The sequence below is a fragment of the Mytilus trossulus genome, chromosome 6 (assembly GCF_036588685.1).
Source record: "Mytilus trossulus isolate FHL-02 chromosome 6, PNRI_Mtr1.1.1.hap1, whole genome shotgun sequence".
NCBI lineage: Eukaryota > Metazoa > Mollusca > Bivalvia > Mytilida > Mytilidae > Mytilus > Mytilus trossulus.
Window position 1 is genome coordinate 90,772,902 of NC_086378.1, and position 22,779 is coordinate 90,795,680.

Here is a 22,779-nt window from a genome sequence, read left to right on the forward strand (position 1 = left end):
AGATACTTTAAGCAATATGTCTAGTGTATACAAGATGTCCAACTGACAGATGTCATCTGACCTTGACCTTATTTTCATGGTTCAATGGTTATCGTTAAGTTTTTGTGTTTTGGTCTGTTTTTCTTCTACTGTATGCAATACTGAATAGGTCTACTATATTTGGTGTATGGAATTATTGTAAGGTTTAAATGTCTAGCTGCGAGATGTAATCTGACCGTGACCTCATTTTCATGGTTCAGTGGTCAAATGTAAGTTTTTATGACTGACAATGCCTACATGAATTGAAAAATAGTCTTGAGATCAGCCGAGAATGAGACTACTGAGTCTGAGTATAGTAACATAGTTCTGTGAGTTGATGGCTTATTATATATGAAAAAGAAGATTTGGTATGATTGCCAATGAGAACTATTCACATACATTTGTACATCTATCTAGACCTATGCTTTTAGTTGGCATGGGTTTGGGTTGCTGTCACATTGAGAATGATACCAGATCTCCCTTTTTTCATTTTTCAAAAAGTGACAATGGCAATCTGGAACATGATGGAAGATTCTTCTGACAGACACACAGACTGTAAAACATAATTCCACTGACTTAAGAAGGTTGGGCATAAAAAACATTCCATTCTTGTGTTCATCATTTGGTTTTTAGTGGATGATAGCAACTCCGTTCGGTAAAGAACAAATGTAGTGACAACAATCTTCTATGGATTACTGAACAATACCACTCACACTATCATTTTCTATGTTCAGAGGACCCTAAAATTTGGGTTAAAATTCCAATTGGGCATCAAAATTAGAAAGATTATATCATAGGGAACAATTGTGTACTAAATTAAAGTCACTTCATCAAAAACTTTAGCCTGAAGCCAGACAGACTGATGCACAGACATTGCACAGACCAGAAAACATAATGCCCCTCTACTATCGTAGGTGGGGCATACAAATGGATCAAAAATGCCTGTTTTATAGAACTATAATTTCTTTTTACAAATTAATTACATAAAGTTAAACCTTAGTGAATTATAAGTCGGAGTACAAACTTGTAGAACAGATGTTGTGAGGTTAGAAAACAGTCTATAAAATATTTTTGTTTTTATTTTGATGGAAACAATAATTAAATAATTCACATAATAACAAATAATGCCCAGTAATGTTAAGTTATAGAACTAACAAAAATACGAAAGATTGATCCTTTTGTAAAAATTAATTTCTGTATAACCCCTAACATTACAAATCACTCATATATGATAACTGTAATCATCTTGATCATCATGGTTGTAGGACTGAAAGGTTGATTGTCTATAGCAAGTCAGAATTAACTCATGGAATGTCATGTGGCATCTGGTCAAAGGATAAACCATAAGGTCAATTTCACTTGTCCTTCTTGTCTTTCTCAAATTGTTTGGCATATTCTCTGACCTGCGTCCATACAGAGCTCGGATCATCTACCCTTGGTACCTGACACAATATAAAACATATAAAAAAATAAATAATAAATCCACTGTTAGTCAGAATTTAAATTACTCAATTATAATTTCATTGGATTGTAAAATCTTTGCCCATGACATATTTATATATTGTAACAAGCCCACAAATTCTTTACTATAAAAAGACATCCATTGACATCTGGTTAATGCAGAAGCATGTTGAAGTAATACTTTGGTATCATAATCAGATCTTGTAACTTTCAAAGAAATATAAAGGAAACTAAGATTAAATTGGGTTTCTAATCAAAAGTATAAAAATTGAAACTACTGATATGCATTTTTGTAAACACATGGTTTAAGTAATAACCAGTGGATAAATACTACAATAAAATAAATATTACAGAACTTTTTGTGTAGTTTGGAAAGCATTGGCATACTATTCATAGGGTATGTGTGATTGTTTATGCATGCACAAGGCAAGTGAGACATTCACCATCAGTCTAAGAAGTTAATATTGTCTCTCAATATCTGTGGTGGGTTACTGTCATGACCGTCTCATTGGAAATAAAAGCCACACAATGTATCTTCATATTATAATTTTATGAAATAACTTATCAAAGAATTCAATCATGTCAAAGTCAATTGTCCTGACAACATTACAACCTACCTATAAATACTAAATTATTACCTGATAATGCTGGTCAATATAAATACTAAATTATTACCTGATAATGCTGGTCAATATAAATTATTACCTGATAATGCTGGTCAATATAAATTATTACCTGATAATGCTGGTCAATATAAATTATTACCTGATAATGCTGGTCAATATAAATTATTACCTGATAATGCTGGTCAATATAAATAATTACCTGATAATGCTGGTCAATATAAATTATAACCTGATAATGCTGGTCAATATAAATTATAACCTGATAATGCTGGTCAATATAAATACTAAATAATTACCTGATAATGCTGGTCAATATAAATTATTACCTGATAATGCTGGTCAATATAAATTATAACCTGATAATGCTGGTCAATATAAATTATAACCTGATAATGCTGGTCAATATAAATACTAAATAATTACCTGATAATGCTGGTCAATATAAATTATAACCTGATAATGCTGGTCAATATAAATTATAACCTGATAATGCTGGTCAATATAAATACTAAATAATTACCTGATAATGCTGGTCAATATAAATTATTACCTGATAATGCTGGTCAATATAAATTATAACCTGATAATGCTGGTCAATATAAATTATAACCTGATAATGCTGGTCAATATAAATACTAAATAATTACCTGATAATGCTGGTCAATATAAATTATAACCTGATAATGCTGGTCAATATAAATTATAACCTGATAATGCTGGTCAATATAAATACTAAATAATTACCTGATAATGCTGGTCAATATAAATAATTACCTGATAATGCTGGTCAATATAAATAATTACCTGATAATGCTGGTCAATATAAATTATAACCTGATAATGCTGGTCAATATAAATTATAACCTGATAATGCTGGTCAATATAAATACTAAATAATTACCTGATAATGCTGGTCAATATAAATAATTACCTGATAATGCTGGTCAATATAAATAATTACCTGATAATGCTGGTCAATATAAATTATAACCTGATAATGCTGGTCAATATAAATAATTACCTGATAATGCTGGTCAATATAAATAATTATCTGATAATGCTGGTCAATATAAATTATTACCTGATAATGCTGGTCAATATAAATTATTACCTGATAATGCTGGTCAATATAAATAATTACCTGATAATGCTGGTCAATATAAATTATTACCTGATAATGCTGGTCAATATAAATTATTACCTGATAATGCTGGTCAATATAAATAATTACCTGATAATGCTGGTCGATATAAATAATTACCTGATTATTACATGATAATGCTGGTCAATATAAAATATTACCTGATAATGCTGGTCAATATAAATTATTACCTGATAATGCTGGTCAATATAAATTATTACCTGATAATGCTGGTCAATATAAATACTAAATAATTACCTGATAATGCTGGTCAACATAAAATATTACCTGATAATGCTGGTCAATATAAATAATTACCTGATAATGCTGGTCAATATAAATTATTACCTGATAATGCTGGTCAATATAAATTATTACCTGATAATGCTGGTCAATATAAATAATTACCTGATAATGCTGGTCAATATAAATTATAACCTGATAATGCTGGTCAATATAAATTATAACCTGATAATGCTGGTCAATATAAATACTAAATAATTACCTGATAATGCTGGTCAATATAAATTATTACCTGATAATGCTGGTCAATATAAATTATAACCTGATAATGCTGGTCAATATAAATTATAACCTGATAATGCTGGTCAATATAAATACTAAATAATTACCTGATAATGCTGGTCAATATAAATTATAACCTGATAATGCTGGTCAATATAAATTATAACCTGATAATGCTGGTCAATATAAATACTAAATAATTACCTGATAATGCTGGTCAATATAAATAATTACCTGATAATGCTGGTCAATATAAATAATTACCTGATAATGCTGGTCAATATAAATTATAACCTGATAATGCTGGTCAATATAAATTATAACCTGATAATGCTGGTCAATATAAATACTAAATAATTACCTGATAATGCTGGTCAATATAAATAATTACCTGATAATGCTGGTCAATATAAATAATTACCTGATAATGCTGGTCAATATAAATTATAACCTGATAATGCTGGTCAATATAAATAATTACCTGATAATGCTGGTCAATATAAATAATTATCTGATAATGCTGGTCAATATAAATTATTACCTGATAATGCTGGTCAATATAAATTATTACCTGATAATGCTGGTCAATATAAATAATTACCTGATAATGCTGGTCAATATAAATTATTACCTGATAATGCTGGTCAATATAAATTATAACCTGATAATGCTGGTCAATATAAATACTAAATAATTACCTGATAATGCTGGTCAATATAAATAATTACCTGATAATGCTGGTCAATATAAATTATTACCTGATAATGCTGGTCAATATAAATTATTACCTGATAATGCTGGTCAATATAAATTATTACCTGATAATGCTGGTCAATATAAATACTAAATAATTACCTGATAATGCTGGTCAATATAAATAATTACCTGATAATGCTGGTCAATATAAATTATTACCTGATAATGCTGGTCAATATAAATTATTACCTGATAATGCTGGTCAATATAAATAATTACCTGATAATGCTGGTCAATATAAATTATTACCTGATAATGCTGGTCAATATAAATACTAAATAATTACCTGATAATGCTGGTCAATATAAAGTATTACCTGATAATGCTGGTCAATATAAATTATTACCTGATAATGCTGGTCAATATAAATTATTACCTGATAATGCTGGTCAATATAAATTATTACCTGATAATGCTGGTCAATATAAATACTAAATTATTACCTGATAATGCTGGTCAATATAAATAATTACCTGATAATGCCGGTCAATATAAATTATTACCTGATAATGCTGGTCAATATAAATTATTACCTGATAATGCTGGTCAATATTAATTATTACCTGATAATGCTGGTCAATATAAATTATTACCTGATAATGCTGGTCAATATAAATACTAAATAATTACCTGATAATGCTGGTCAATATAAATAATTACCTGATAATGCTGGTCAATATAAATTATTACCTGATAATGCTGGTCAATATAAATTATTACCTGATAATGCTGGTCAATATAAATACTAAATAATTACCTGATAATGCTGGTCAATATAAATAATTACCTGATAATGCTGGTCAATATAAATTATTACCTGATAATGCTGGTCAATATAAATTATTACCTGATAATGCTGGTCAATATAAATAATTACCTGATAATGCTGGTCAATATAAATTATTACCTGATAATGCTGGTCAATATAAATACTAAATAATTACCTGATAATGCTGGTCAATATAAATTATTACCTGATAATGCTGGTCAATATAAATTATTACCTGATAATGCTGGTCAATATAAATACTAAATTATTACCTGATAATGCTGGTCAATATAAATACTAAATTATTACCTGATAATGCTGGTCAATATAAATAATTACCTGATAATGCCGGTCAATATAAATTATTACCTGATAATGCTGGTCAATATAAATTATTACCTGATAATGCTGGTCAATATTAATTATTACCTGATAATGATGGTCAATATAAATTATTACCTGATAATGCTGGTCAGTATAAATTATTACCTGATAATGCTGGTCAATATAAATTATTACCTAATAATGCTGGTCAATATAAATTATTACCTGATAATGCTGGTCAATATAAATTATTATCTGATAATGTTGGTCAATATAAATTATTACCTGATAATGCTGGTCAATATAAATTATTACCTGATAATGCTGGTCAATATAAATAATTACCTGATAATGCTGGTCAATATAAATTATTACCTGATAATGCTGGTCAATATAAATTCCTACATAAATTCCAACCACAAAGGAAAGCTGAAAATAATAAAAATAGAAAATAGTAGTCATTTGCAAAATAAAACTGTCCTTATATGCAACATGTCTCTGTGTTTCTCTTGTACATGGTAACATGAATGTTGACTTTTGTGTAATAAAATGAGTGTACTCTGAAGTTTGACCTGTGTTTAGTATCTTTTGATAGCATAAATGGCTATTTGCATTCAATATCAGCATTATATGTAAGATTTTAAGCCAGGTGTGCAGACTTGCAAATCAACACTGCATTTAATTACTGTTCTGTGAGTATAAGAAATATATCCAGGACAAACTCTGTCATATATATATTTGAACAATAAATATAGGTTCACTATATCATGTACATGTATATCTGAAGTTCGAAAAAAATAATACGAGGCCAAAATTAGAAATATGTTTGTTTCCCCTCCCCAACCAAGGTAAAAATAAGCCCCCTTGTTAAAAAAAAATTTTCCATACATAAATCAAAATTATTTTTATTCCCAAAAAATAATTTGTTTCCATTTTTGAAAAGTGCTTGAAAGCATTTAAGGTATGGTAATCTAGATCACTGGATTGAGAGCAAACAACTGATAAGTGGCCTCAACTGGACTGGTCAAACTATCCATGTAACTATGACATCCAGTTAAAAGAAAAAAAGAAAGAAAGAAAGAAAAAAAACTGCCTTCCTGGCCTGTTTACAAAGGGTAGACTTGGGGAGGGGGAACAGACATTCTTTTAAACGTGGCCCAAGATCACCAATAACATTGAATAAAATAAATATTTCCAATATAAGGTGGAATACTAATGTGTCAATATATCCCTTCGCCAGTACATGTGTTATGGTCCCATGTGTTATACACAAACATTGTATACAGTCTTACTTAAAAAAATCTGAATTTGAATTTTGACAGTTACACAGACAACATGGTTGAACCATCATGACCATTAATTTGTTGAATTTGTTTTTCTCAAGTTTTTCTGTCTTGTGGTTAAGAGCTGGTTCATAGCTACTTTAGTACAAGTAATCTTGATGTACAGTTCTAAAGATGCACATCTGTGAAGCGGTATATAAACTGTACATCTGTAAAGCTGTATAAACAGTGTATATTTTTGTTTAGCTGTATATAAACTGTACATCTGTAAAAATGTATATAAACTGTACATTTTTAAAGCTGTATATAAACTGCAACTCTGTAAAAAAATGTACATTAACTACATTTTATTTAGTCTGTGTAAGCTAAACGTATAGATTCTACCATGTCTACCACTGCATCTTGTGTTAAACGAAATCTATCTATATATTTTACATGTGTATGAACAGCTTTACAGAGTTGCAGTTTATATATATATTTTTACAGCTGTACAGCTGAAATACAGCTTTACATATGTACAGTTTATATACAGCTTTACATATGTACAATTTATATACAGCTATACATATGTACAGTTTATATACAGCTTTACAGATGTACAGTTTATATACAGCTTTACAGCTGTACAGTTTATATACAGCTTTACATATGTACAGTTTATATACAGCTTTACATATGTACAGTTTATATACAGCTTTACAGATGTATAGTTTATATTACAGCTATACAATTTATGCACATCTTTACCACTGCACATCAAGATTACTTGTACTAAAGTAGCTGTGTATATCTGCACTTACAGTTTACATACTTTGAGTATAAAATGAGATAATTTACTACCTATCAATCCTCTAGGCTCTATCAATCATACAACATTTGTAAATGTACATGTACAGTGTACACTACATATAAATGATCATAAATAATCAGATCACTACATAAATTTTTATATGAGTGGTCTTTGAACCATCTTTGAAACTTACCAACTTTACAAACATTTGTTTTGATCTTAGAGTCCAACACTTCAAACTTTTTCTTTGACTTTTGGTTTCACTTTATTTTCAGAAAAGGAAGTTTACTTCAAATACTAATTTTAGAGTCGAGTTTGTTTTTCCGGAAATTTTCTTTGCAGGTTCTTTTTACCTATTTTGAATATTATGTTTTAATAATAGTTTTACAGTTTATGGTAAACTACGTAAGCTAAGATGATAACTTTGAACTCTTACTTTTTATAATCTAAAAATGATTATACAATAATCTATCAAAGGTTCCTCTACAAAACCAGTCAGTATCAGCATCACATACATGTATTGCCTCCTCGGCATCTCTCATTTTGAATGATAGAGCGGTTGCTTAACTACTGCCATTGCAATATGATCTAAAATGGATAAGAGCAAGATAGAATTAAATTGTTTATCGTAAAGATTAATCATTTTCTGAAGAAGAAAAACAACTATATTTAAAAAAGGGTAAATTAAATGTAAAGTCGGATATGTCTGCCAGCCCAATAAAAATAAATTAACAAACAAAGAAACAATCAAAATTCAAATTCAAACAAATATGGTCATTTTCTTTTAAAATTTCTTTAGAACTATTTGAACAGCCGAATTATAAACTGTTATCCTGCAGTTCTGCAGGCACTTTAACGGTCTCAGAATTGTTTTCCCAATATACTTTGATATAACACGTTCTATAGGGATTTTTTTTTCAGACTTTCGGCTGACTAAATTCTTAAAATGGAGGACCATAACTTCAAACCGCTACAAATTATACTGAAAATCTTTTCATTACAGTCAAAGAAATTACCATCTTAAATGTTACTCAGTTAAGAAATGTTGGTACTTTGGACCGCAGGACTAAATTTAAGCGTGCACATCAAATAAGTTGGGGAAATATCTCTTTTGGTAGCAAATAGATCACAATTTTCTCTCTCCCAATTTTTAATTTACATAAACGTTTCTGTGAAATACTGACTGGTTGCACGATAACTTTGTTAAAATATAGCGATTTTTGAGGATATTGAAAACCCTCTTTTTATGCACACATGCATTTTCTTTATATTCAGAATTCGGTTGTAAACTGGAAGACAAACTGGAGTAAAAGTATTACATAAAAAGACGACTACTTAACGACAAGTCCCTTTATGATCTCCAATCAATTGCAAACGGACCAGTCTGTTCAAAATTCGTTTGCTTCAATTATTTCATTTTAATTGAATAAACACACCTTTTCTCAAATCACCGCTCAAATGACTTTAGACCAGTCACCTATAATCTATAAATCAAAGCCAAGAAAACTCTTGTTAAAGAGTTTAAAAAGTGTCTTTAACTTTTGTGACTAGTATTAAAAATCCTATAATTTAGTATTGGAACACTAGCAAACATATTAGTCTTATCTTTATAAATAAATCTAAAATAAACGACTGATAATATTATTGTCAGTGGCAAATATTGCACTTAAAAAAAAATCATAAGAAAATTTGATGATGACCGTATAAACATCGCTGTGGTCAAATAAGCTGAAAATACATTCCAGGTGAATAAAAATTTACGATTTGGATATACAATATCTCACATACAGTGGTAATTATGAGAGAATTACGTTAAACTGTTAAGTAAACTAGTATTTCTCCAGTTGTTTAATTGAATGTTTTCTATCATCCAATGTCAAAAAGAAATAATTATATCAAAAATTAAGATAAAGATTCAAGATGATTATTATAGGGGCATTGGCTGTCACAACCATATTCACCAATTTGACTCAAATTCTCACGTTTGATATATAAAACATAGGCACTTGGGGTTAGGACTTTTTTTTAACCTTCTACCCTTTTTTTATTTAAAAAATCCGTATTTTTTTTAGCAACCACGGCGGAGACTGATATATTATATCAAATAATTTTGTTCATAGTATACCCGCAAAAAACGTGAAAAATAATAGAAATTAGTAGGGGAAAAAAGGATTTTAAAAGAGGGGTAGGTTTAAAAATTATAAAAAGTCCTGTCCCCAAATACTTTAGATAAGCCATACTAAAATGTATAACCAAATTATAAAACAAAACACAACAGTTAACAATGCGTTGATTCGATAATATGTTTAAGCGATTAGTGTGTATTTTATTCTACAAAAATGTATATGTCATTCGAATGACCATCAAGATCACCCAAGAAGACTGCCGACGGTTATTAATCCGACATAACCATATCTAAAAAGGGTCACTAGCTTTCAAATTCGTTTTCACCGATTTGACTCAAATTCTCATATTTGATTTATGACAATGTGAAACATTTATCCAATCATTAATAAAGTCTAAAATAAACAATTTACAGGGCATGAGCTCGATAATATGTAGTTTCGTTTCGTGTGTATTTTAGTATCGATGCCATCAAATTAACTATTATCATACACCATAAATAAAGATATAAATAGTTTAATCGAACTCGTGCAATTGGATTTTTCTAGGTTTGTTAAATTCGGCGGAGGACACTTTAGCGCATTGGTAGGACATTTGAGCGAAAAAATAGGACGTTTGAGCGCCAAAGTAGAACCCATTTGAGTGCCAGAATTTTAACCCATTTTAGTGAAAATCAAAATTGTCAAAGACCATTTTAGCCAAATATTTTTAACCCTTTTTAGTAAATAAATGATTTATATAATAAATTAAAAATGTTTAATAGACTCAAGACAGCACAACATACAAGTATATAAAACTTTTCAATTACAGCACTTTAAGTCTAAAATGTTACATTAAATGTTAAAAGCATGTTCTAGCCTACAATTTATAACCTATAGAGAACGTACATAATGAGCTCTAGATATACCCTAGATGTACTTCTGTACAATACTGTTCATAGAATTGCATTAGGAACTGCTCTTTTTCTTTATCTTTTCTCGATTGTGGTGCACATTCCTCTATAATACTTCGTATCTTAATATATATGATCAATTGTTTGAAATTTTATAATAGTATCGAGGAAAACATAAACTGCTGGGTGACAACTATAAAATTGCTCATCATATTGAGCATGGAACGACTCTGGACCATTATTTGTTTGCACGGAACTCCTTCCCAAAGCTTAGGTGGGAATATCGAATCTTCAGAAACATAAAGATATACTATTAGTATTCGAAAAAATAATCAGCGAATTCGATACATCTCTTATCTGCTGGTGCAACCTACAAAACAATCAGGTACATCTTGATCATCTAGAAATGTTATGCCGAGTAAACCAGGTAAGTTTTCGCTAAAATGGGGTATCGAAAATACAGGTGAGCGGATTAATCCGGCGCTTAAATGGGCTCTAATGTTGGCACTCAAATGTCCCCTAGTAGTTTTAATTTTTCGCTCAAATGTCCTGCGCCCGTTTAATTTCATATTATACATGTTATAGATTAAAAATATATATACAAATCGTTTTACCGGTATAAGAATGATTTTTTTTTATCTAATCCGTCAATCAAATGACTTACCTTTGATTCACTTTCAATGTTGACGTTCTTTTCCACTCAAAATTTTTACACGCACAATTCATGCGTTATCCATCTCTAGCTATAAGGGTTACGTTGAAGCTGACATGCAATTGAATACTGTAAACCAACTTATTTTCGCAGATAATATCCTAGTTTACCATTTTCTCGACGATTTATACATGTTATATTCTCGAAGATTTATATTCGTGATATTTTTTTCTCGCGAAAATATCCTAGTTTACCATTTTCGCGACTATTTATATTCTCGACGATTTATATTTGCGATACTTTTCTACTCGCGAAAATAAATCGTTCGCGAAAATATGTTGGTTTACAGTAATTAATCATCAATGTTTGCCTTTCTTAGCTTATTTTGACAAAATTGAAAAATACTGGCTGCTAAACATTGATGATTGAACAAATAAAATAATATTTTAGATTTTAAAACATGGACTAAATTAGGACATCCACTGAAAGACAAAGAGAATATATTGCATAGGAGTAAATCTTTTGAATTGCAGGATACTTTTTACGATTCTTTCGTCGAGTTGCAGTAAGGGCTAATTGATATCTCCAGTTTGACATACAGGTAGCTTGACACTTTTCCTGCACTAGAATTCTCACAGACAAAATAATTTAAATTCAGATGAGAAATTTTAAATAAGCCGAATACCGTAAATGACAATGAAATTATAGGTATCAGTTACAATAAATGAATAAATTGTGGAATTACGTGTTTAGTTTGTTTGTTATGAAATTTGCCATGACTAACCGTGATCTATTAAACTTAGCATACCCAGATAGGACTTACCAAACCCAGTTAGGACACTGCATAATTTTAATCTTCTTATAGTTGTTTTAACAGAAGGCGATAGTACAACAATATTAGAACTAAAATTCAATAGATTTAGGTCACTATTTAAATAGCTTAATATTTCAAATTATGATTAAGAATAATATAAAATAATATTAATAATATTAAAATAATTTGATGTGATCAGTGATCCCTTTAAAGGGATTATATTAACAGAGTCTAGGTGAAGACATTACATTCCGAGTGCAATCGTAGAGTTACCCCGAGACGAAGGCGGAAGGAGCAGTGTAATTGTTATATACCAATTGCAGGCGAGCGCGACAAGACAGGAGCACAATGGAAGTTAAAGCTAGAAATTTACAAATATGTATACTCCTTATATCTATAACAACCGTATTTGGATTTTATTTAATTGCTGATTGTAAGTATTAACTCTTTCATCTCTTGCTTCCCGACTGGTTTTAGTTAAATTTTATTGTAACTCACTTTATTCTATATTCTTTAAATTATATTTGGTCAATTTGTTTTTGCCAAAATAATTTTTAAGTGTTTGACGCAAAATTTTATTACACATCCTGAAATAGAAGATATGGAGGAATGTTGATGAGACAGCAACCAAACAATAACAAAACAGGTCAATTGTCCTAATGTGGTTTCCTTTAATAATTGACCAAACTCAATTATATATGCAGAATAAGTTTTATGATCGACAGACTTTTTTCCCAAAGTTGAAATTTGACATGACTTCCAGTTCATATATATCCGAAAACTAGTAAAACATTACTGAAATTGAACATTGTAGTCCATAGTTTTTTTTATGATTTGTTGAGATCTATTTTTGGTTAACTGTCTTGTCTGATGATTAAGCTGCATTTAGTCTTTCACGGCTTGAATGCATATACAATGTATCATAATTCATCATAGGAATCACAGAATAAGAATTTGCGCCTTTCATGGCCAGCATTAAATTTATACACGCGAAACAATACCTTATGATTTTGCACACACACAAAAATATATTGAAAAATTATTAAAATATAGAATTAGTAAATAATGCTTTTACTTACGCATGGCGCAGTTTGTCATCAATGATATTTATTTTCCGCCAGAAGTCATGGCTGGCCTACCGGTAATATGTCTTGAACTTTTTGTTTTATTCTATTTGCGAGTTATTTTACTTTCCTTTTTTTTTTTTTTTTTTTTTTTTTTTTTAAATAAAAGCGTTCATTTACATTTACTTTGTACCTTGAAATTCTTGATTTTTTTCCGTGGCTTAACATTGTATGACTAGAGATGATCCTAGTTTTTGAAACGGGACATGATACCATAAAATGAATTATATACGAGCGAAGTGAGTCTGAAAAGGCAAAATATTTTGAACGACTCTATGTATCAAGCTTAAAATCATATAAATTATGAAAACATAAAAAAATATTTCTGGTGGGGTCAAAAAGGGGGACCTACGCCCCCTATGTCCTCTGGATCAGCCACTGGAAACGGCATTTAATAAAATCATCAATCTTGAAAGGGATATTTTTTTTACCTTTTTATCTTAACGCAATTCAGCATATGCCGTATAAAACTAAAGAACACATTTTTAAGTTAAAGTATTTGTTAACCCGTACTAAGCATTCATATAAGATGACACTTAAAACATGCTCTTTCGTGAATGCGAAAACAACCCTGTTTAAAACACTTCGTAAGTGCCAACGTTAAATACATAAAGTTAACACAAATACTAAACTAAATTGATTACAGTTTTTGATTAGACCATAGTTTAGCAAGACAAAATATGTTATCCAAATTTCCCTAAGTTATTCAGATTGATTTAAATATCTCTTAATATGTGTATTTCGAATCCACCCTTTCCGATTTAAGTGAACATTTCTAAATTAGAATGATATATAGTTACATACTTCAGTTTAGATACAACATTGGGTGAGAATTTAACATTAATGATGAAATCATCATTCTAATGCAACAACGTTTGTATAATTCATTTTGATTGGATAACGTTACTTTCTTACATGGCATCAATTAAACAATTGATGTTATGGGACGTACGCGCAAGCGCAGACGGCATATGACAGATTTTAAATACATGTTTTAACGTTGTTCTCTGTTAGTTTCAATAGAATGGAGATAACAATATTGTATTTAAAGCTCCGACGGCATCAATTTGGGATTTGATGGTCGCAAATACCCGTTTACTGTCTCCGCTAACCCGTCGCCAGTAAACTTAATTTGCGACCATCAAATCTCCAATTGATGCCGTCGGAGCTTAAAATACAATACAGCTAACTCCTAAATAATGTGTCCTCGTTGGTGAACAACCTAAAGAATACTAAGAAATACAACTTACAACTTTTTTTACTATTATCTACTAGTATCTCATTAGTTAATCAATTCATAATCATGAGTTTACTTTGCATGAAATATATTCTGCACACCCCTAAGTTTGAATGTTCGTGCAGACATTTACCAAATAAATCGTATTTTAAGTAGGAACACATCAATACAATTAAGTAACACCGATTCAATGATATAAAATCTCATGCGATTACAGTTTTATAAAAAAGTTGTAAGATATACCAAAAGGATTGTAATTCATGTGTCAAAAACAAACTTACAATGTTATGGCAAATGCGAAATACAACAAAAAGATACACAACAGTATAGGACAACATATAAAGATTGATCAAACCAAAGACCGGGGCTGATCTAAGGTGCTCAGTGGGGTAAACATGGTTATTACGACAATTGGAACATATCGGTTGTCATCTGTTAAACAGATATTCCATATTATATAACGATCAACTAAATATGATTGATTGGAAATGCAAACTCTAGATTATCGTATCATCTGGGAAAGTTAACGATTGGTGAAAAAAGGCAGATTATGCGACAGTTCAAATTAGTCAAGAACGCCAATCATTAGAACACTTCTATTTCTTTATTACCAACTTCCCTTTAAAGTTCACCAATGGCTACCTTCAAAATACGGAAAACCCGACGTAAAAGTAACTTATCCCTGAGATTATAGAATGATATTTTGTATGTAAAATTGACGTTGACTTATTAATGATTGGCCCAAAATCTGGTTTGTTAAAGACTATTCGAAGCAAGATACACTTTGTTTTACTGAGTAACAGAGCCAAACACTGCATTGATATAATTTTAATATCATTTCAACAATTCTGCATTTGTCAGTTTTAAAACTTCCAAAATATGGATCCCAAAATTCGATTAACATCTCGTGATAACTCAATTCAGCTTCCTTTATTTCAGTTTTACAAATTGCTTGGCGTTTAAAGGATTATACAAGCGATGCGTTTGGTGGAACATAATTGTAATGAAAGTGGTTTACATGTATACATCTTATATATTTTTTCCAGGCTATATGAATCCTAATACAAGCGATGCGTTTGGTGGTTCTTGGGGCTGTCTTTAATATACCTTTTATATTTATTTTTTTAGATTATATGAATCCTAATACAAGCGATGCGTTTGGTGGTTCTTGGGGCTGTCTTTAATATACCTTTTATATATATTTTTTTTAGATTATATGAATCCTAATACAAGCGATGCGTTTGGCGGTTCTTGTGATGAGGTGGTAGAGGATGCCAGTCTGTACATCAACAGCCATATAAATCCCCTCAAATGGTTCAATTATGGTGGGGACAAAGACTGTGTCATGACTCTGGATGCCGGAAGCATGGGAGGAGCGTTGTAAGTATAATGTTGAACTCCAAATTACCTCAACATGTCTTTTCATATACTTCTAGTAGTATTATGGCATGTGGCAGACCTCGCATCTCATCTTCTTCAAATATTTATCTTTATATGGGTGATGGTTTGTATTGGAAAACAGTTTTAAAAAGGCAATTTCTAACAGAGATAAAATATACATCTTCAATATATATAATCCCAAATATAGATATTGATAATCAGATTAAGCGCTTCGAACTTCGGACCCATGAAACTAATAAAAAGTGATTTTTATTTTTTTAGCAGAATATGATTCAATATTTAGGAACATTATAAAAGATGTTATTTCGCAGCCTATATCACTTATAAGGCTAACCAATTTTGAATTGTCCTTCGTCTGTATCCTGGTTAAATAAACTTAGTCATTATACTGTTCAAGTTGTTGTTCAATCACTGTACCTCGTATTTCCTTCTTTTTTTTTTTTTTGGGGGGGGGGGGGGGGAGGGGGTAATATCAATTCGCTGATTTATAGTCTTAACCTATACTAAAAGTGTCTTTTTAGGGTAAAGGGAGAGGGTTGCATAATTTCATTTTTTTTTGTTCTTTTCATAAAGTCGATGTATAAAATTGTAGAAAGGCTGTCAGAATTATCAGTATGCTAAATACTTTAAGCTTGCTTTCAGTTACTGCGAACTTTCTTTAAAACGGTATCTCATATTGCGTTTTTTTATTCATCCACGGATTTTAATAGTACTTTTAAGTTCTTGATCTACTATTCGTAATTTACTATTACAGGTATAAAGGAAAGAGTGAGGTTGAGAACTGAAAGGATTATAATTCAATCCAGCCACATTATAAGTTACATAGTGTGCTAGCGAAGCTCGAACCCCCATATGGAATTTACTGACCCCATATTTTTCTCAGTAGCGTTTAGTTTTTATAAAGAGACGCAACACCAATACTAACCGTGTATGAAAAAAGCTCCGCTTCCCTACCAACCTAATATGAAATATACAAGGTATCCACGCGAACACTTTTAACCAATCATATTCATAGAAATGCATAGGAGGTAAGATTATTTCATATGTTCACCTAAGTCAGAAACCTCGGTTTTAGTTGTCATATGTCTTTGTTCAATGTTTTTGATATATGGAGATCTGACTTTTAAACATATGCGTGATTGTTTCTGATAAAATTTGTTTACAACGTTGTATCTATAGACGATTTATATAGCTTGACATCTTGTATGTACTCCTATTTCCGTTTGGTTATTTTTGTTGTTTTGTTTCTGTCTGATTGACGTTCATCCATTTTACATCTCATTTTATTCATATTAAACAATATAATGTAATTTAATTTTCAGATTTAAGATAGACTGGATGTACTTCGATTTGGAAAACTCTGCAGGTTGCACAAAAGACTATTTAAAAATTTACGATTCTGATATAGCTGGTATGGCTCCTGGTACCCTGTTAGGAACATTCTGTGGAAGTACAACACCAACTGTTAGGTTCGGAACACAGCGTTATTTAACTTTGGAGTTTCATGCTGATTCGTCAGGATCTGGTGACGGATTCCGGTTTAGAGGAACTCGAACAGAACCAAGTAAGTCATTTCAATTTTATCGATTAACTTGTTTTATATTTTCTTGTCGGGGTCTTTTATAAATGACTAAACTTTATGGGTTTATAATTGTTGAAGGCCGTATAGTTGCTTTTAATTGCTCACTACCGCTTCATTTGAATTCTAGTGGATAGTTGTCTCATAAGCAATCATACCACATATCCTTAATTATATTGGAAGAAGTGAAGAATTACAAGAAAGACAAACATCAGTCCACTAAACAATATGAATAAAAGAAATTATATATTTTTTAAAGTACTAGCAACATAAAAATATCCATTGACCAGGAACACACTCATATACTCAGGAAGGAAAATTGTCAACATGCAATTTCAGCATTTTTAGGATTCCTTATTTCAGGTAGTGGTAAGACATATATACCTGAAAACAGTTTATAATAATTCAAACAATTGTTTAGTTGTTCGATCAAAGTAAGACAGCATGATTAGCTATTATTGATGTTCAACACAGTGACTTCAAATCATTCTACATTACACATTGATTTATATTTGTTAAGTTAAAATACGTATCAGACTAATCTCATATTAATCCAGAAATAAAGTAAACGTGGTATGATTTAAAGATATAATCATGATAATAACACTATCCAACTTTCTTAAGCTAAATATATCAGTAATTCTAATAAATCATGTTGGCGAGTCACCGATTGTCACCTCTCTTTTATAATGCCAAATACACGGGTTTCAAGTAATATAAATATAAGCTATAATGACCAAACCACGGAGATGTTCATGTTGATAAAATTATTAAACGACCTGATCTAACATGGCTTAAATAGTTGTAAAAAGAGTTAGATTTACTTATATAATGTACTAATTTGCAGGTCCGTGTCAAGATGACGAGTTCCATTTATTTATGTTCCGGACAATATGAGTATTTGGACCATACGCGTATGGTCATGACCGTATAAGCGTATACTCATATGGTCGACCACACGCGTATGATCCGACCGTACGCGTATGGTAGGACCATATGAGTATTATACTCGTTTGGTTATTAACGGGCCGGACAATATGAGTATTTGGACTTTAAGAGTTTGTTTTTTTTCAAATTACATTATAAACGTTTCAATAATACAAAAAAATATCTAAAAAAACAAAGATGGTTACATGACAATATATTAATTTTATAATTCCAAGACTACGTAATAATGAAATATTGATGCCATACTATGATAGTTAGTTTTCATCGCTTATTAAATTCTTGCATGTAGGTTTGGGATGACATTTACTTCCATACGGTATCATAGCTTATTTGCACTTGCAAGTTTGGTTGTGCACGATCCTTTTCATTATCACCTTTGGTTTGCGAAAGGCTTGCAGGTGCGTACAGTGATACCGAGGTCTTGGGCCAATCCGATACGTCTACGGTGTTTTTTTTAAGCTCATGATTTCAAATATCGTAACATGACTGCAATATACCATATCAACAAGACGACTTAATTAAACTATGTTCTTTTCCTATGACTTCTTGTAAAAAGTAAAATTACAAAAATACTCAACTCCGAGGAAAATTCAAAAAGGAAAGTCTAAAATCAAAAGGCAAATATTAACAGTTCATTAAGAATTTTTTGGAATTCACTTTGATAAGTCGACGTATTGCCATTTTCTCATAATAACAAAGCGATAATAACCTTCGGTAATGACCATCGGTATAAAATTGTTTATTGTGTTAAACTACCCCGACCATACGCGTATGGTCGGACCGTATGGCTATATACCCAAAAAGTCATGACCATACGCGTATGGTCCAAATACTCATATGGTCCGGAATATTAATATAATGTAATACTAGTAATGTGCAGGTCCTTGTCAATATGACGATTTTGATTTATTTATATAAAATAATAATTTGCAGGTCTTTGCCAAGATGATGAATTCCATTTATTTATATAATGTAATAATTTGCAGGTCCTTGTCAAGATGATGAATTCCACTTACTTATATAATGTAATGATTTGCAGGTCCTTGCCAAGATGATGAATTCCACTTATTTATTTAATGTAATAATTTACAGGTCCTTGCCAAGATGATGAGTTCCACTTATTTATATCATGTAATAATTTACAGGTCCTTGTCAAGATGATGAATTCCACTTATTTATATCATGTAATAATTTACAGGTACTTGCTGAGATGACGAGTTCCACTTATTTATATCGTGTAATAATTTACAGGTCCGTGTCAAGATGACGAGTTCCACTTATCTATATAATGTAATAATTTAAAGGTCCTTGTTAAGATGATGAGTTCCACTTATTTATATAATGTAATAATTTACAGGGTCGTATCAAGATGATGAGTTCCACTTACTTATATAATGTAATACTTTACAGGTCCTTGCCAAGATGACGAGTTCCACTTATTTATATAATGTAATACTTTACAGGTCCTTGTCAAGATGATGAGTTCCACTGTACGACAGAAGATGTATGTATTGACGAGAGACTGAAATGTGATGGTACTAGACACTGTAATGATGACTTGGATGAAAGTGACTGCTCATGTAGGTTATAGTACTTATATAATGACGAAACAGGGCATTATTTATCTATATGAAAGAATCAGCTTCTTCATACTCATGTATATCTTCCACCTCCCTATTTACATAATATTGGTTGTTTTATTTTATATTATTGATATATTGAGTGCGTGGTTCAATGTATGTTAAATATAATGTCATTCTTTATCAATTTCAATGATATCTTGGAAGACCTACATATCATTTTCTTTTTCGTTCCGTTTCTGACTCTCAGTTTGTAATGAAAAAACTATGAAAGAAAAAAGAATTTATGGTGTTGATATTATTTCTGGTTATGATTAATCTTTTTGAACCACCATTCTTAAATTTTAATAAATAAAGTCAACAGTAGTATACCACTGTTCGAAAGTTATAAATCGATTGAGAGAAAACAAATCCGGGTTACAAACTAAAACCGAGGAAGAAACATCAATTGTAGGGGGAAAACAACGAAACAACAGAAAACCTGAAGTGCAGCAAAAAAAAACAACTTACAATTTCTCTATATTTTTGTACCATGCACTTTAACTTGAATGTTTATGTATTTTTTTTTCTTCAGTTTTTGAAGAACTGATAGGCAGTATTATTGCCCTTGGAATGGGAGGCATGGTCGGAGTAGGTATCGCCTTTGTAGGAGGGTGTGTGGGTATCTGGACATTAGTCTGTGTATTCACAGTCTGTAAGAAATGCTGTGGTTTCTGTTGCACCACGTGTTGCTGTTTCTGGCCATGTTGTAAGGGAAGAACATGTGGCAAGAGCAAAGTCGATCCCGACTCTGATCCGGAGTATGGACTTGAACTACCCGAAAAGAAACCAGCAAATGACAACGATATTGAGATCCAAGGGGACGATGAAGATGGAGATTTCTTTGATGATGATGATGGTAAACAAAATCAACTCACCGTTGCACCACATGGGTCATCAAAGGATTTAATGTCACAGAATGACCCAAAACATACCAAAATGACCGGAGTCGGACAACAAAACAACGGATTCGATGATGATGTCGATTTTTAGACAATAATGTAATCATATGTTCACCTGAAAGGAAATATTTTCGAAAGATATTGTATATTCAACAATATCCGAGATAAATTAGTATTTGACTAATAATGATTATGTACTCTCTGTAATTGTACACTGTTGAAACTATGTTCCTACAAGGTTCTGCGCTTTTGGCGTGCTGTTTTCTTTTTATATCTAATAGGAGTTTATCCTCCCTCTAATTATAAATGTTTTTTTTTAAATTTTATATTCCATCTCACTTAAGAGTAAATTTGTAAAAAAAAATCAAGCTCCTTTTAAACTGTAGAATCTGTACATCTTTCTAATTGAACATTCGGGGCTTTTGCCAATTTTTTTAATGTGAATGTTTTCACAGAACACTTCTAATGTAAATGTAGACTAGCGATAATCGGCTTTGTGAAAACCAACAGTATAATCAAACGTAACTAGTCGTATGTATCAAGACTTATCAATGCACATCACCTACGCCAAAATCGTATTTCATCACAAAATATAAAGCCATACGCATTTTGTATTTTGTAATCAGCTTCAATAGTCTTTAACCTGATGACGACAACATTCAAATTAATGTTTGAGTTTTCTGTGGTTTCCTGCCCCTAAAACCAGTAATCAATAATTGGGACTTGAAGAAATGTTTGACCTATTTGTAATATTTTTCATTTTCCCTCTACTTCTTCGCCGAGATCTCCTTAACAATTTCTAAAATTCATATCTCTACCATTGAAATATAATGTTTCGATTAGTTGCTTAAATGACGCCAGACTTGACAGGTTGCCATAACTTAGTCGGCTTACAACGATCTCTAAACTTGTGTGCAAATTTACGTCACTTGAGGAATATTTAGTACATTAAGTATTAGAGTATTCCTTGTGACAAATCTAAAGTTAAACTTCAAAGTAGAAATTCTAATGTTCCAAACATTTATGTCCAGTTTTATTATATATGGAACATTGGTTTTGAATACTATATGTTACCCTGTTGATGTCTTTTATTGTTTCGTCGTGAAGCTGGTGTTCATTGACGTATACCAAAAACATCATTCATTCAAATTAATTATGAAAAGACTATTTCAATCTTATCATAGCTCATACGTATCATTCTTAAATATGGAGTTCTTTTTATTAAAACATGAACACCTTTAAGTAAATAAAGACAACAGAAGTATACCGCTGTTTGAAATTCATTTATCGATTGAGAAAAAAACAGAATCCGGGTTACAAACTAAAACCAAAATTCAAATATGAAGTTTACCTAAATTAAGTACATAAAATATAATCATGAAACTTTATTTTCACCATTTATTTATTTCTTATTATATAATTGTTATGTTGTTATTAATTAATTCTGTGATTTCTTTTCTCTAGTTAAGTTTTTTGTTTATCTTTTCAATTAAATCATAGTTCATCAAAATGTTTTTATTTGTTTTGATTGGATCCAATTTTATTGCTGACATTGGCTATTCATCAACAGAATACGTTTAAATGTTATAAAGGGGTAAAGTTTTGTGTTTTTTTTTCCATCTCACTGAGGCAAGCCTCCAAATTCATTTACGATCATTAATTGTTACAATACATTCTTTATTAATTCTTAAACCGTGGTGTTTGGCCATGGTGTGTTTTGCTTAATACATAATTGATCCGTGACGTGGACCTCTCACTTCAAAATAAAATGATCAACAAACAAACTATTCTACA

The 22,779-nt window shown here is 30.7% G+C and overlaps 1 protein-coding gene and 1 long non-coding RNA gene across 2 annotated transcripts; one reads left to right on the forward strand and one right to left on the reverse strand.

Annotated features, from left to right (window-relative positions):
- Positions 1-963: 963 nt before the first annotated feature.
- On the reverse strand, positions 964-8,001 carry LOC134723874 (uncharacterized). The gene is made up of 3 exons (XR_010108207.1): positions 7,887-8,001; positions 5,996-6,049; positions 964-1,460 (listed from the first exon to the last, which is right to left on the reverse strand). It is a non-coding gene; the product is annotated as an uncharacterized LOC134723874 (long non-coding RNA).
- Positions 8,002-15,752: 7,751 nt separating this feature from the next.
- Positions 15,753-22,350, forward strand: LOC134723875 (uncharacterized). Its single transcript, XM_063587414.1, has 4 exons — positions 15,753-15,916; positions 17,260-17,501; positions 19,928-20,044; positions 20,619-22,350. Exons 1-4 carry the CDS (start codon positions 15,753-15,755, stop codon positions 21,074-21,076), a joined length of 981 nt encoding a protein of 326 aa, XP_063443484.1. The 3' UTR covers positions 21,077-22,350.
- The last annotated feature ends 429 nt before the right edge of the window (positions 22,351-22,779 follow it).